Here is a 15,982-nt window from a genome sequence, read left to right as displayed (position 1 = left end):
AATAAAAGGACACATAATACTCATGTAAAAACACGCTGATTCCCAGACTGTCCGTGGGCCAGATTGAGAAGGTGATTGGGCCGCATCCGGCCCACGGGCCTTAGGTTGCCAGCCCCGATCTAGGAAGTGTAGATGGATGCTGCTTCTGGAAGGAGGCACTTGATTTATCCAGACTGGGAGACCACAACATGTTATCAGATTCTTCTCTAACATGTTTATGTTTTTATTTTTAAGGAAACATTTATTGATGTGCCAAAAGCAAGCAGGCACGCACTATCCCATACTTTCCAGCGCATTTCTCCCTTACTTTGCTTACTGCAAAAAGTTTGATCTTTCGAGGAAGTGGGTTCGATGCACAAGAGCTCGAAATCAACTTTGATCACACAACTTAGATTTGCCAGTACAATCCCACCTGAAAGTAGGGACAGCCCAGAAGCACCCTTAGGCTCAGGCCTAACTTCAGCATCCACCCCCAAGCAAAAACTCAATACAGTAAGCCCACAACTTCCATGGGAAGGGGTTACGTTCTGGGGATCATGCCTAAAGTGGGTGGGATTGCTGAAGTCTTTTTTCCCTGGACGCCTGCTCATTTTTTATTTTGTTTTGCCATGTGCATAAAGCTGAATGTGCACAATGTGCCTACGTTGGGGACTTACTGTACACATTTCTTGGTAGTTTATCAAAAACAGGGTAATAGGCGGCTTTCTCGGTAGCTCATACAGGGACAGACTTTGGTCATATTTCGTATTATGGTCCCTGTGTGAGGCCAAAATCTGGAGTTCCCAAATGGGATTTTCTCAGGTATGGATCTTCTCACCTGAAGGAGCGTCTCCACCCCCATTGTTCTACCCGGACACCGAGGTCCAGCTCCGAGGGCCTTCTGTCGGTTCCCTCACTGCGAGAAGCCAAGTTACAGGGAACCAGGCAGAGGGCCAGATAAACAAATAGCTGACTTTTAGGAGACATCTGAAGGCAGCTCAGTTTAGGGAAGTTTTTAATGTTTGATCTTTTATCTTGTTTTTAATATTCTGTTGGGAGCTGCCCAGAGTGACTGGGGAAACCCAGCCAAATCGGCAGGGTATAAACAATAAATTATTATTATTATCTCATTTTTGCGCCCCCTCTGCTTGGCGCCCTGTGTGCCTGAATCCAGCGCAGGCTCGTTTTTTTTTTTACGTTTACCACACCGCTTGCCCTTTTGCTCCGCACCATGATGAACTCCCAAAGAAAACGTGGCGCTTGGGAGAAAGGAAGCCCCGGGCCCCAACAAGAGCACTTGGGATAGCAGCAGCGTGTGCAACTCCTTGCTCCTCGCTGCGAACGGGAATGGAGGGGCAGCTCTTTTTCCTCCTGCCCAGACAAGTGAGAAGGGAAAGCGGGCGACTCTTCCGTCGAGGAGCTGTGAGAGAGAAGCCGCTTTCTTGCCCCCCTTGTCTGCCGGGCGGCGGCTCCTCCTGCGGCGGCCCTTCTGGCAACTTTGCCTGAGCGCCGCGTGGCCGAGGCCGGCCTGCAAGCGGAGCGGCGCGTCCGGAAGGCCTCCTGCCTGCTTGCTTGCCTGCCTGAGAGGAAGGCGCAAGACGCGCCCAGCAGAGCTCGCAGGGGCGGGACTGGCAGCGGCGGCGGCAGCTCGAGGAACCTTCCCAACCTCGCCGGGCCGGCCTTCCTTCCCGCTGGACGCCATTATGCCAGGTTCGTACGCCCCTCGGAGGAGGGAGAGGACGGCGAGCCGCCGCCAAGTCCCGGCTGCAGGGGGCGCACAGAGCAGGGCGGCAAGGACACCTTGGAGGGCGGGTGGGTGTGTGCAAAGGAAGCCGCAGGCGCTGCTAGAGGAGACACTCGCCCCGCTTTTGCATGCACCGGAGCCGAGGTCTCCTCTTACCATGGTGCATCTTGTCCGTGGGTGCTGGCTCGCGTTTTATTTCCGAGGAAGCGTGCGCGAGGTTGCAGACGTGCAGTGCATGCTCGCTCGAGGCGTTTCTCTCCGAGGGTGCGTTTAAGCAGCCCGATCTTAGACCTGTTTACTCAGAAGTAAGCTCTGCGGAGATCAGCACACGACTGCCTTGCAAGGGGACGGAAGTACGTGCCCTGCACAATTTTGCACCCTCCCTTTGAAAGACAGCCTTCAGTATGTTGGGAGATGCCTCTCCCGTGGAAGGAAGTGGTTTAACCACGCATTTCTGTTTGTTGTCTTAAGTCTGCAGTCCTACACCCTGTTACCAGCCGCGTCGATCTTAATGGGACTGCACAGTTACGGTTGCTTTTAGACATTGGTTTGCTCGCGGCTGCTGTTTACAAGCTTTGTGTTTTTTAGAATTACTTGATTGTCACCCGCTTTAAAAACGTCGAGTTCTCTTGCTAACAGCATAACACAATGGGCAAGGCAGGGCACTTTTTCAGAGCTGAAGTTTCAAAAGATGGAAGTAATTGATGCCAAGTGAGTCAGCTTCTCCGCCTGAGTCAGCCCCGTTAACAGAGGCAGCCTCTGTGTAGTACACTGGGCAAGCAAGTAAATACTAATTTAAAAACTTTAATAATATAAGAACCTAATAAGAGCCTGCTGGATCAGTGAATCTAGTGATCTAGGCCAGCATCCCACAGTGGCCAACCAGAGTACAGTGGTACCTCCGGTTAAGAATTTAATTCGTTCTGGAGGTCCATTCTTAACCTGAAACTGTTCTTAACCTGAGGTACCACTTTAGCTAAGGGGGCTCCCACTGCCACTGCGCCACCGCCGCACGATTTCTGTTCTCATCCTGAAGCAAAGTTCTTAACCCGAGGTACTATTTCTGGGTTAGCAGAGTCTGTAACCTGAAGCGTCTGTAACCTGAAGCATATGTAACCCGAGGTACCACTGTACTGTGGGAAACCAACAAAATGCATTTGAATACAAGAGCACTCTCCCCTCCTGGGGCTTCTGCCAGCTGGTGTTCAGAAGCATTGCTGCCTTGAACTGTGGCTGCAGAGTATAGCCATCATGACTAGTTGCCATTAATAGTCTTCTCCTCCGTGAATTTGTCTAATTCTCTTTTAAAGTCATTCGACATTTAGAGTGCCACCGGTTTTCCCCTACCCTACTACTGAGGTATCATCTGTTGAGCAGTATGTTGCTTGGTCTCAAGATGCCCAATGAATAATTGCATTATATAATTATTTACATATTATAATATTTTTCCAGCTATAAGACACCCCTGTGTATAAGACGTCCCCTATTTTGGGGGACTCCGTGTATTCTTGACATTGTTTTAAAGGGAAAAAACCTAGTCTCATACACAGAAAAATACGGTAAATGGGGGGTGGGGTGGCGGCATTTAAATCAGGAGTAGGCTCTGCACATAATGATGCTGCATATTCATTACTTTTTGCAATGCTGCTTACATAGCCATTGGTCATCATGCAACTAGAGTGATGCCACTGGTTAAAGCATCAGAATTTCCATTAATAACAACAATAATATTTGACTTGCTAGTCACTTGTCGCGCAGATGTACAAAAACATACACACAAAACAGCTACAGGAAGCTTTGGCGGAATTGATCCTGTAAATAAACACAAGAAGATAATTTGGTTGTGTAAGTAAAAGGTTTGAGACAGTAACACACGTAACCTGTTATATACATATTAAACAGCAGCTTTTACTGCGAGCCAGGTTAGTATAATAGCCTGTAGAAACTACTTTTCCAAAAATAGCTGTGATATTCAAGTTGCTCATGCTAGAAGAATCTGAACATGCGGATGCTTGAGATGGAAACATTTATTTTAGCTCTTGTGTGAAGGTGAGACAAAAGTTAAGCAGACGTAAGATTGCAGTGATCAGAGGCAGTGCTTTTGGCCTATACAGAAATGGTTTGCTGGTTCTGCTACCCTGTATAGTCTTTATTTCTAAATGCTGACCTTCAGATACACTATTTTCTTGAGCTAATGCCTGCGTGTTTCACATGGCTGGTTGTTTGACCTTTCACTTAGAAGGCATCACTTCAAATCCAGCTTAGATCATTGGAGACTGAAACTTATCAGCATCTCCCGGCTGTTCCCTGATGCGAAGCAATTGTGGAGCATTTGAACTGTATCTTCAAGGACAGATGTCTGCTATTTAGCTCCCTCACAACCCCACCAACCCCTGAGTTGGGAAGCCAAGGAGCCAATGAAAGTTGGGAAGCTAGTTTGCACCTCTATGAATTCCCTCAGGTGTTTACTCCCTGAACACTTACCCTTCAGGGTCTTCAACCTTTTTGGATTTGGGGGCATATTTGGAAACCTGAGAAACTGTTGTGGACACCACAGAAAAAGTTTCACAGAAGGAAAGCTGGTGATGCTCAGATCCCCCCTACCAACACACACACACACACACACACGACCAAAAAAGCAGGCAACACTCCAACCAAACAAGATGCTTTAAAAGTTGATACCAGCATCTTGAATGGAAACCAGTTCCTAAGTCAGGCAAGATAGAGATAGCCATTCCCCACTGCTTGCCTCCAGTGTCTGGATATCTGAGAGAACACCCAAAAAATATGCAGACAGGACATAAATGAGGCAAAACAAAAACAAAAAAAGAGTGCTCTCCAAATCTATATCTGGAAAACCTCCTGATTTTTAATGGCTTTGTAACATCTTACTTTCATAAAATGATCTCCTCTTTATGTTTGGCTGCCAGCAGCAATAAAATCCTCAGTCTGTTTGCAGAATCTGCACCAAACTATGGATTTGTTTGATTCTTTCCAAGAACAGAATGAATGGAAGTGGGGAGAAAGCTTTAAACCATCTGCAGTTATCATAATGACCTGGTCATTCAGCAATCATTGTTAGTGCTATAATTGCCTGCTTTGTGGGAAGAGTAATCTTCTCTCATTTTATGATCTGCCTGAAGGCCAAAATGATGAGCATTTTGCTTTGTTAGCATTGCTTGTTGTTTGGTGTACTAAAATAGTTGCATTATTGTTTTCAGTATTGCTGAATTGCTTTGACGATGTAAACTGTGGGGATGTGGTTTGTTTTGGGATAGGCTTTGGATTAAATGTTGAATGAGCTCTTTGCATATATTTTTTTAAAAATTGTGTGTGGCAATACTGCAGTTATTTAGTGTAATGTTAACACATGCCAAATATAACTATGCCATGTTTACACATGCCAAACATAAATGTGTTCATGGTAATATACATGCAATGTATACCTCCAGTTTGCCATAATTGACCAAGGAAAGTGCTAAGCATTAAGGGTGGAGAGTGCAAGCCTTGGAAACAGTGGACTCAGCTATACAAAACTGCAAATAAAATATTTTAAATGTGTTGTAAAGTGCAATATACAAATGTGACACTAGATGGCGACAGTGAGCTAAGCCAAATTCAATGTATTTTTCAAAGCATTTTTTAAGAAAGCCATTTCCACAGCGTTTTCTTTATATGTATGTAGATTCCACCAGAGTGTGTATCTTTAAGAGCTCCAAGGTGATGACAACACGGGCAATGTTTGCATGTAGCACTAAGGCAAACCATGGCTTAACATGAACCTCCTGGTGCCAACTTTGCTCTTCTCTGGGTCCTCTTAGCACCCATAGAAGCTAAGCCAAGGTTTCACTTGGTATGTCCTCTGGTGCTCTGTCCTCTTTAACCAAGAACAAAACTTGGCTACAGATTGTGGTTAAGGAGTAATGAGTTTAACCATGATACAGTGGTACCTCGGGTTACATACGCTTCAGGTTACAGACTCTGCTAACCCAGAAATAGTACCTCGGGTTAAGAACTTGGCTTCAGGAAGAAAACAGAAATCGTGCTCCGGCAGCACGGTGGCAGCAGGAGGCCCCATTAGCTAAAGTGGTGCTTCAGGTTAAGAACAGTTTCAGGTTAAGAACGGACCTCCAGAATGAATTACATTCCTAACCCGAGGTACCACTGTACTGTGTTCAGGCAACACTCTAAGCCAGACCTTGGCTTTGTGGAGTTTAGGAACAAAGTGGATGCAAGCTCTTCCCTGGGAGGGTGCATGTTCATTCAGTCCTGGGAAGCCATAGTTACTGTGACTTATGGTGTGACAGGTCATTGTACAGCACTAGTGACCTCGGCATTCCCTGGGCTCATTGCTGGCATTTTACTCCCTGGAGCCTGCAGCAGACGGGAGAATAAGACAAGTGAACAAAGCATTGAACATTGACAATTGGTAAGGCTGCTGCAGGACAAAACTCAGGTCTGTAGCTAGCAATTCTGTAAACATTCCTCAAGCATGGAAAGTACTGGACTGTATACGTCTCTCCAGTGCAATGAAACACTGAGATTTCTTCCTGCCTTGGATTTCTTTCCACATCATTTTTATAGGCTGTTTTCTTTTTCTCTGATAAATAAATACCAGTGCCTTAAAAAAACAACAACAGTCAATCAAGTTTCATTGAAATACGTCCAGTCTACCTTGCATATCTGTTTCCACGGTGGAGTCCAAGATAAGGCTGAATTCATTTCAGCATCTAGCGATTTCAGAGTCTGTGATCTTCTATGGTTACAGCTTCATGAGGGAATAAAGCTAGGGCCGGATTAAAAGATTACGGGCTGGATATTTTCAAAAACTCATTTTGTTAATGGTGATAGAGCAGTTGTCAAAGAAAGAAAAATGAAATAGTTGATCTACAATGATTTTTAACAACAACACATTTTTATTTAGCTGTTGGCACATACAATAGACAAAAACAGTACAATGGGAGGCCTATTTACAATTTGAGATTCTGCATTCTGTGCTCTCCTAAATAATAAGAGACTGATTAGAAATCTTCCAAGTGTTAGGCAAGCCATTGTTTGCAATTTGTCTTGTGTGTTGTGATGTCTTCAGATAAAGTCAGTGACAAAACTTGATTTTAATGGCAGTAATTGACACCCTCAGAGCTATTTCTGAAGGAACCGTGAAAGGTCCAGGAGCACACTTGATGGGACTGGGGTGTGTTTAGTCGAAACATCCAAATTCTGTACTTTGGAAGGTAGAGTTCCTTGGAAGTTTGCAGTGGGAAGATCAGTAATGGTGGACAGAGCAAGTGCTCACAGCACTTTTTCAGGATTCTGTATGTGTCCACTGGCCTGAAAAGGCTAGTTACCCCTACCATACATTTATCGTTATGCTTCAAGGTTAAGGTTAACACATTTTAATTGCATGTAAGGATTTTGATCAGACGGAACTTATAGAAAGGTAGCGTAGTGGAGAGGGGGACTTGCCCTTTACATAATGCTGCCTTGCATTTGCCGTTGATTGAAGAAAATAAAAAGGAGCCTTGCCTAAAATCCCAGAGAAGCTTACATTGCATAATTATGTGTGCTGCATAAAATACAAGATTTGTATGGGTCAGCACAAAGCAGATAATAACAGTTGTTTGGAGGCATAATTTAAAGAGCTGCAGTTGTAGGCAGAATTCCAGTTTACTGAAACATATTTTAAAAAGAGAGAGGCTTAACTGATGTAAGTAAACTCTCTTCGCTGCTAATATGCTCTTGTATGTTGTTGCATATGGGACTTGTAGCAGAAGACATTGGAGAGAGCCAAGGGAGGGAAGCCACCCTGAGCTCGCCTTGCTTCCTGTTCATTCACAGTACTTAGACTACACACACACCACATATTTAAAGCACATTCCTCCCTGCTTCCCCCACCAAAAAAAGAATCCCAAGAATGGCAGTGTAGCCAGCACCCTTAACAAACTACAGTTCCCAGGATTCTTTGAAAGAGGGAATGTGCATTAAATGTGTTTTAACTTTGTGGTATGTATGTAGCCTTAGACACAAGTTCTACCTTGTTCACTGGGACATTCTAACAGGTAAACCTTGGAACTAGAGAACTCCAGACAAGAGTACCTTGGCTTTGATTTCTTAAGCAGCGCAGCAAATGTCTTAGGGAACTTAGGGTGGCGTCAAAAGAAGTTTGTGATATGGCAGGAGTTTCATTTTTAAAACCTCACTGGATGCCCAATGCAGGGAAATTATATGAATTTGATGTCTAATTTTCTTGACGTATACTGTGAGGAGTTCATATGGAAGGACAATTGTGTCATGTCATGTGAAGCCTCTTTCAAAGACATTTCAATCATCATGTTAGGAAGTTTCTGACGGGGAGAACCAGGTGTTCTTGGTTTTCTGAAATGGTGCTGTACACTTTGACATACGGAAGGAAAAAAGGCTGTTCCCTGCCTCCAGAAGTGTACAGTCTAGGGGTGGGACTATAAATTGTTATAAGATAAGAAAAGAAAAAAAAACTATGTAAAAACACATAGAAAAGTTTTGTGCTCTACAGCTTCTGTTTATAACGCATTCAAAACACTGTTTTTTGAATAATGTAGCTGAGTCCTAGGTTTCAAAATGGGTGAGGGGTGAGGGGACAGCATAGGAAGGAGATGACTAATTTGCAAGCCACTGCTAATTTCACCTCTGGGGACAGAATATAGTTGTGGGAAATGTTGTCCTATGTGAAACAACCCTAATCATTGATATGCTGTGTTGTCACCATCTCTGTGTTTGTCTTCGGTTTCTCCTTATCCCCATCCATGTATTCTCAGTACATCTTTCAAAACGTAGCTCTTGACTCGACTTCTGCCCTCTTCAATCTTCCTTTCTCATCGCATCTTGAAACAAAAGAAGACTATATAACATCTCAACTGGAAAAGAATTTTAGCAAACAGTATAATGAAGCACATGGATTTTATTGAGGTGCATTGAGACAATGTGGAAAAAGATGCTTTGCTTGCCATTTGAAACATTAATTTTATGGGATGAATGGTAACACTCTGCTGGAAATCCAGTTGATACTTATGAAATTGCAAAAGTTGTGCAATGCCAGTAGAAAGCTTTTCTTTTTTTCATTTTAATGGGAATGACTCAGGCTCTCAAAAAGCCTTTGCTTATTACAATAATCATGGGAGGTTTTTATGAATATTTTTGGGGGAATATCACATTATTTAAAAAGAGAGGACAGAATCTGAAGGCAATGAAAGGCTTAAAGCTGAACAGCAAAATCATCCTCTTTTAAGGCCATCCCGCTGTTTTTATAGCAGAATCTCTGGATTTCGAAGCACTGATTAGCAAACAAATCCCATGCTTGGCTATGCAGCAATAAAAATACAGCAATTGAAATTGTTCTGAGGTCAGGTTAGACTGCACAGTTTCCCTTTTAGTGGCTAGGATTTGAAGGCAGATATAAAAATTGAGCATTCCAACTTTTAAAAAATGCATTTTTTACTGAGGCCTGTTCAGATGTGATATTGCCCAGTCTCCTAAGCATCTATAGGAGATCAGGAGCTCCCCAACTCTGTTCTGTTATTTCTCCGCTGAGCTTGTCTGTGTCTTCCCTCTCCCTCTCTGTGTTCCTCTGTATCTTTTCATTTTCAAAGGTAACAAGACTTGTATGCAGCTTTGTTTTCTAACCATTAGCTCAGCCCGGGCACCCCCAAACTTGGCCCTCCAGATGTTTTGAGACTACAACTCCCATCATCCCTAGCTAACAGGACCAGTGGTCGGGAGTGATTGGAATTGTAGTCCCCAAACATCTGGAGGGCCAGGTTTGGGGATGCCTGGCTCAGCCCCCTGCAAACTCACTTCTGATCATGGTTGCAAAACTGCAACTGTGATGCTGACCCTGGTTGGCTCTGAAAAGAAAAGGAAGAGGTGAGTTCACACGTAGAGTTCAGGAGCGTGAAGGAACGCATAAGACCACAAGCAGGATGGGAGAGTAGCTTGCAGTGCAGTGGGAGGGCTGCTATGTTGAAATTTAAACCACTTGGAAATGCCTCGCTACACACACACACACACACACACACACACACACACACACGGTCTTGGTGGGCTGCCACTGATGAGACCTCGTGGCTTGTTGGTTTTATCTGAGATCTTGTACACCGCAACGTGTAAATATTGCATTGTATGTGAAATACACCCTATGAATGCTCAGTATTTGTATTATTCATCTTTCATGAATGTCAGCTGCTCTTAATGGTTCCTGAGAGCATTTATGGCGCTCCCAGGATGTTCCTGAAGCTTGACAGTGCACACAAAGTCATGTCCTGGTGTGAAACATTTGGTAGCTGATGTGAATTATATGGCGCTTCCATCCAGTTGCGCTTTGTGATACCAGGGGCCTGTTTTTAAATGTGTTGCTTCTCTTTTGTAGATCCGACTTACTGTGATCGTTTACGGCAGGACATGGCATTCCTAACGAGCAACGGCAGGCTGAGCGAGCAGCTGGTTGACAAAATTATCCTTCAGCTGAACAGAGTTTACCCTCAAATTCTTACCAATAAAGAAGCAGAAAAGGTAATTGAAGGAATCCCACCTGCAGTGATTCTTTGCTATTGCTGTAGCTCATTTGACCCGGGATTAGGATTGCTGGTTTTTTAAATGCAAAACTTCTGGTACCTCATTGAGACTAGGGGTGGTGGCACCCAGGAGAGCCAAAGGCAGCTCTGGGGCCTTCTCTAATAGGACTGACAATGGGAACCGGAGGAAAAACTACCATATTTTTCGCTCTATAAGACGCACCAGACCATAAGACGCACCTAGTTTTTGGAGGAGGAAAACAAGAAAAAAAATATTCTGAATCCCAGAAGCCAGAACAGCAAAAGGGATCGCTCCGCAGTGAAAGCAGCAATCCCTCTTGCTGTTCTGGCTTCTGGGATAGCTGTGCAGCCTGCATTCGCTCCATAAGACGCACACACATTTCCCCTTACTTTTTAGGAGGTAAAAAGTGAGTCTTACAGAGCAAAAAATACGGTATTTGTTCAGCTAAGGTATACAGCAATTGAGCTTCATTAAAATCCTCTCCGCACATGATATCAGCCCTTCCCCGCTCTTCAATGTTCCTCTTAACACAAACCACACCAAAACTGTGGACCTGATGAATTCAAGCAGATAAGAAAATGAGCCAAGTTTAGACTCCACATGTGAAGTGTACGCTTGAATAATCACACAGAAAACACTTCCCAGACGACTGTACTATACATTTAAAGCAGTATCGTACGGCCACAATTTCCCTCAAAGAATCTTGGGAACTGTAGTTTGTTTCTGAGAATTGTTAGATGACCACCGTTCCCTTCACAGAACTACAACTGCTAGCACATTTTTGAAGCTAAACAGAGTTCAGTATGGTTTCAAATTGGATGGGGGATCGCGTGTTGAGATTCCTGCATTGCAGGGGGTTGGACTAGATGACCCTCGGGATCCCTTCTGACTCTATGATTCTATGAACTCTCAGAGTGATTTAACACTCAGTCTCTCTTGCCAGGGAAGTTGGGGAATGGCAGCTCTTCTTAATCAGTAAAGCCATTGAAGAGAATTCTGAATGCAAGCACCCCTTCTTTATCATCTGTAGAAACCAATCAAAGGGGAGTCCAGTTAAAGGCTTACTCCCAAGTAAGTGTGTATAGGATTATACCCTTTTATAGCATAGGAACACCAACCCTGATGGCCAGTGAGTGCACCTATGCAGATAATTGCATAGCACTCCCTCTCATGTGCATGCATACACAAACACACAGACAGACACACACACACACACACACACACACACACGTACGTATACCTGAGCAGAGAAAAACTCACATCTGTTTAATTCTGGTTGTTTAAAACCAGTTCCAGCAGCAAGGTCTTACAATACCACTTAGACACTTAAGTGATTAAGTGGTATAAAAATAGCTGCAATAATTTAGGTTTTTTAAAATAGAGAATCCTTCCGAGATCAGCTCCTTGGCAAAATGCAGTGGCAAATGAGGAGAGAGGGATGAGCAAACTCCTTTCTCCTCTGGTTCTTCACAGATTTTCTTAGAATAAGATGAACGGTTCCAAGCGCCTCCTATTTGGCAAATAGCTTGGCTAATTCTAAGCATATCTGCGCTAAACTGGATCCCATCAGTTGCAATAAGGTCCAATTGCTGCGCCAGCTACCTTCTAGCCTCCTTTCTTCCACTTTCTTTATGGGGGTGGTGGCAGCAGCAGCAGCTGCTGTGGCTCCAGCTCTGTTGGTGAGGAGATCTCCCTCTCCTCCCTGCTCGCTGGCACTTGACTGCTAAGCCAAGTTCCAGAAGAACTTGGAAATATCATTTCTCCACTGCTCCAGAAAAAATTATTGCATTCTTGGCACTTCACAGGCTGTTGTGGTTCCTTCCTCCCATGAGTGGAAGTGGAACAGAGGGTCGGGTGGGGGTTAAGGAGAGAAATGTGAGTTCTTCTTTGGTTTGAATTAAAATCTGAATGAGGGAAGATCTCAAGAGGGCTCTGTGTTGTAATGCTTGTCTCTTGTTTGAGGAGAGAGTTAACGAGTAGCTGCAATCTGCAGTCCAAGGAGTGATGAAGCCCAGTGACATCCGTAAATAGGTAGGGAATTTTATGCAGAAGGTGGAAAATGGCACCCACTTCCTAGATCCCTATTATAATACCTTAAGCTAAAGTTGTTTTGTCAAGACAAACCATAAACGTTTATGTAAACAAGCCCCAGGTCTCAAAATGCTGTGATCGTACACCCACAGCGTTTGAACTCTTCTTCTGAAATTACGGTAAACATTTCCATGTGTTCATTCATATTCATGAGGCAGTGTAGTCCTCTATTTGCAATCCAAACATCCCGTTAGGAACAGAATTTTGTCTGTCTCACCAGATTCAATTATCTCTTTTTGCATTCACAGACAAGTACTCATTTTCACACTAATGAAATAACTATTGGATTCCTAAGAAAAAGTGTGCCGCTGTAAAGACAGATAAATCTTTTTCCCACTGCCTAATGCGAATGCTTATGACTGATGACCCTGCGATCTTAGATTCTTATTTCTGAGCAGGTCCAATTTGTGGCCGGTTAGGCCAATCTCTGTATATCTGGGAATTTTTGTTAAAGAGGCAGAAAGGTGTAGCATGTGGCATTGACCAAGATCACCAAAAAGTTCTTGTACACAAACTGGAATTAAGGAAATGGCTGAACTGTGCCATAGATCAGTATACATCCATGGAACATCCTTATGCAGACTCTGTGCTCAGTTGCAGAATACTTCTGAATACCAATCTTGGCACTATCTGACTAGTCATTGTGGAAATGAGATGCGGCCCTTGATTTAATCCAGTAGGGCTCTTCATAGGCAGCTGTTGACATGCTAGGAACTGGAATTGGTAAGAACATAAAAAAAGAACATAAGAGCCCTGCTAGATCAGTCTTGTCCAGTGTCCTGTTTTCACAGTGGTGAACCAAGTGCCTGTGGGAAGCCCACAAGCAAGACATGAACACAGCAACGTTCTCCCCTCCTGCGTTTCCCAGCAACTGGTATTCAGAAGCATTATTGCGTCCAGCAGTACAGGTAAGGCATACCCCTCAGGCTTAGTAGCCATGGGTAGTCTTACCCTTCATGAATTTGTCTGATGTCAAGTGTCAGAAGATCCAACCCCCATGGGAGGTTGCCTCTAACGGATAAGACAAGGAAGTTCTTGCCAATTGCTTTTTATTCCATGTTCACAGACAGAGGCTTAGAAAGGCAGCCTCTTAGAATAATGGCGTAAATCTCCCCTCCCCTTCTCTCCCACTTCCTTATGCGCCATCCCTTCTACGGTTAGCACTAAGAGCCCTTTGCTCTCCTATTTTTAAGGCTTGCCAATTCTAGGAGATGGTGGGTCTGGAATGCTTTCTAGTGATAACGTGTCAGCCAGCTGCTCTGGCTCTGCCACCGCCTCCTCTCCCATTATTTCCCAACTTTCCCCCTCATCTTCCTCTGAGCTGTGATCTCCCTCAAACCCCTGTTGTAATTCTGAACTGTCTTCTTCTCCGGAAGGGTCAGGCTGGGGAGATGGTCTTCACCGTTCCTTCTCTGTCCATCTGACCTCTGATCCTCTTCTAAAGCTTATTTGTATATTATTTATATGCACAAGCCATATACAACAAAGACCGATAAGATTAAAAGAATATCTAAAATATTTATATGTGATTTCACTTTAGTGCTGAACATATAGCCTTTTAGATCTTCTGCAAATAGTAGAAAGATGGACACCGCTGCTTGTTTGTCCTACTGTGTACAATGGAGAAAGTCTGTTATTTATTCTCCTTTGGAATAGCTAACTCTCGTGACGTAGAAGCACCATAAACATTCGTGATAGAATCTTACGCTCTGCTATAAAGAATGTTTAAACAAAAATATAAAGCTACATTTGTATTCTTTCACGTACCATCGAAGGGAGGCAGAGGTTGCTTTAACATTGGTGTTTGTTTGGTTTTTACATCCTTGCTAATAAATGCGTTCCCACCCTCCCTGCAGTTCCGAAATCCCAAAGCTTCTCTTCATAGTCGGCTGTCAAACCTTCTAGCCCACTTGCAGAAGGAAGGCGACAAACCCTGTCAAGAATTTTACCGTGCTTTGCAGATCAATGCTGAACAGCTGTATGACAACTTGCCAAGCAGAAGAATTCTAAGTAAGTCGGAGTGCTAGCAGATTTCTTTGGGTGCCCTGTTACAATGCTGCCTCTTCAGGGACTAAATGGAACTTTCTGTGTGCTGTTTCTTAGAAATACTTAAAAATTGACCAGATTATATGTGGCAGACAAATGCTTATTTATAGCTGCTGCAGTTGTACTTGCACACCAATCTGGCAATTTTGAATCTTTGTTTTATATATGAAGAATAAATCTGGCAGCTTTGCAAACTTTTCTGATATTTTGTGTTCCCTTTATGAGCTGCAAAGGCTGGACTCCGGACTAAAGTGGTGTTGTTGCCCAGGAAAAGCGATCCAGGGCCTGGCTTGGAGTGTTTTTATTCTATCCAGGGTCTTTCTCCCACTTTTGCACAGGATCAATGTGAGATTATTTTGAGTCCAGGTTGTTTTTCTATGTAGTCAGCTCAAAACTGCAGTGGCCAACATTTCTTCCACAAGGGATATCTCCAAGGTCCAGGCTTTTGTTTTCTGTTAATATTTATTTTAAAGGCAAATGTAGCTACGTAAATAATCAGCCAGTCATATAATCAACTGAGGATGACATCATTTCCCAATAACTTTCAGGGGGATTTCTGTTTTTACCCAGTTTGGTAGCCAGTTACAATCAGTTCTTCAACTTTGAGAGTCATTAGTAATAGCCAGTTACATTTAAATACATAATCCTGCATCACCCTTGTTTCTAAACTGACAGAATGTTAAGCAAGGAAAGTGCTCTGTTCAACTCTAGACAAATAAGATAAACGGTTACAGGCCAGCTAGAGACATACTTACCTCAGCTATATCTAGACTGGCCTGGAATCTATTTAGTCCTTTTTGGCCTAGACAGTTTTGGCATTTTCAGAGTGTTCTGCAGTTGTGTATGTGTGTTGTTAATGCTAGGCATACCGCATTGCTGAAACTGCCCTATGATTCTTCGGGGGGGGGGGGGGGCATTTGGAAACCTGCAAAACTGTTTTGTGGGGACATCAACTCCTCAAACAAAACCACAGTGAGGAAAAAAGGTGCAGAAAATGACCAAGAGGCTGGAGCAACTCCCCTAGGAGGAAAGATAACAGATTTAGTTAAGTTTAGAGAAAAGGTGAGTGAGCGAGGGGCGGGGGGAGCCACATATACCGTATTTTTTGCTCCATAAGACAGACTTTTTTCCTCTTAAAATCTAAGGGGAAATGTCTGCGTCTTATGGAGCGAATGTGTGGTCCCTGGGGCTGGGGGGGGGGGGAGAACCCAGGCTTCCCCCGCCAGCCCCGACCTGCTCTTTGGGGCTGGCGGTGGGGGAAAGCTGAGCTTCCCCCACCACCAGCCCCACAAGCTCGGAGAGCTGCGGGAAGGCTGCTCCTTTCGCCTCTCCTTTCGCTGAAGCCAGGAGAGTCCTGCTCTCCTGGCTTCAGCGAAAGGAACCCAAAGCCTCCGGAGCGCAGCGGGAACTCCTGCCGCGCTCCGGAGGCTTCGGGTTGCCTTCACTGAAGGCGAAGGCAATGTGGGAGAAGGAGAGCTGCACAGCACCCCTTCAGCCAAGCGGGAGGAGAAATGGAAGGGGCTCCGTTTTTCCTGCCGCTTCGCTGAAGGGGCG

At 44.2% G+C, this 15,982-nt stretch overlaps 1 protein-coding gene across 4 annotated transcripts in view; it reads left to right on the top strand.

Annotated features, from left to right (window-relative positions):
- Positions 1 to 15,982, top strand: part of CARD19 (caspase recruitment domain family member 19) — a 34,171-nt gene that overhangs the window by 5,509 nt on the left and 12,680 nt on the right. For 2 of the 4 annotated variants that reach the window (XM_080996853.1, XM_080996851.1), the window contains exons 2-3: positions 10,125 to 10,267; positions 14,239 to 14,392. In XM_080996853.1, coding sequence (XP_080852979.1) covers positions 10,125 to 10,267; positions 14,239 to 14,392 — 297 coding nt within the window. Of the gene's footprint in view, positions 1 to 973; positions 1,690 to 10,124; positions 10,268 to 10,714; positions 11,363 to 13,173; positions 13,291 to 14,238; positions 14,393 to 15,982 lie in introns of those variants that run through there. The other 2 variants (XM_080996852.1, XM_080996854.1) reach the window with 2 other exon arrangements.

This window comes from Podarcis pityusensis (genome assembly GCF_964106645.2).
Source record: "Podarcis pityusensis genome assembly, chromosome: 2".
Taxonomy (NCBI): domain Eukaryota; kingdom Metazoa; phylum Chordata; class Lepidosauria; order Squamata; family Lacertidae; genus Podarcis; species Podarcis pityusensis.
Note: the sequence above shows the minus strand (reverse complement) of the source record. Positions and strands in the feature narration are given on the sequence as shown.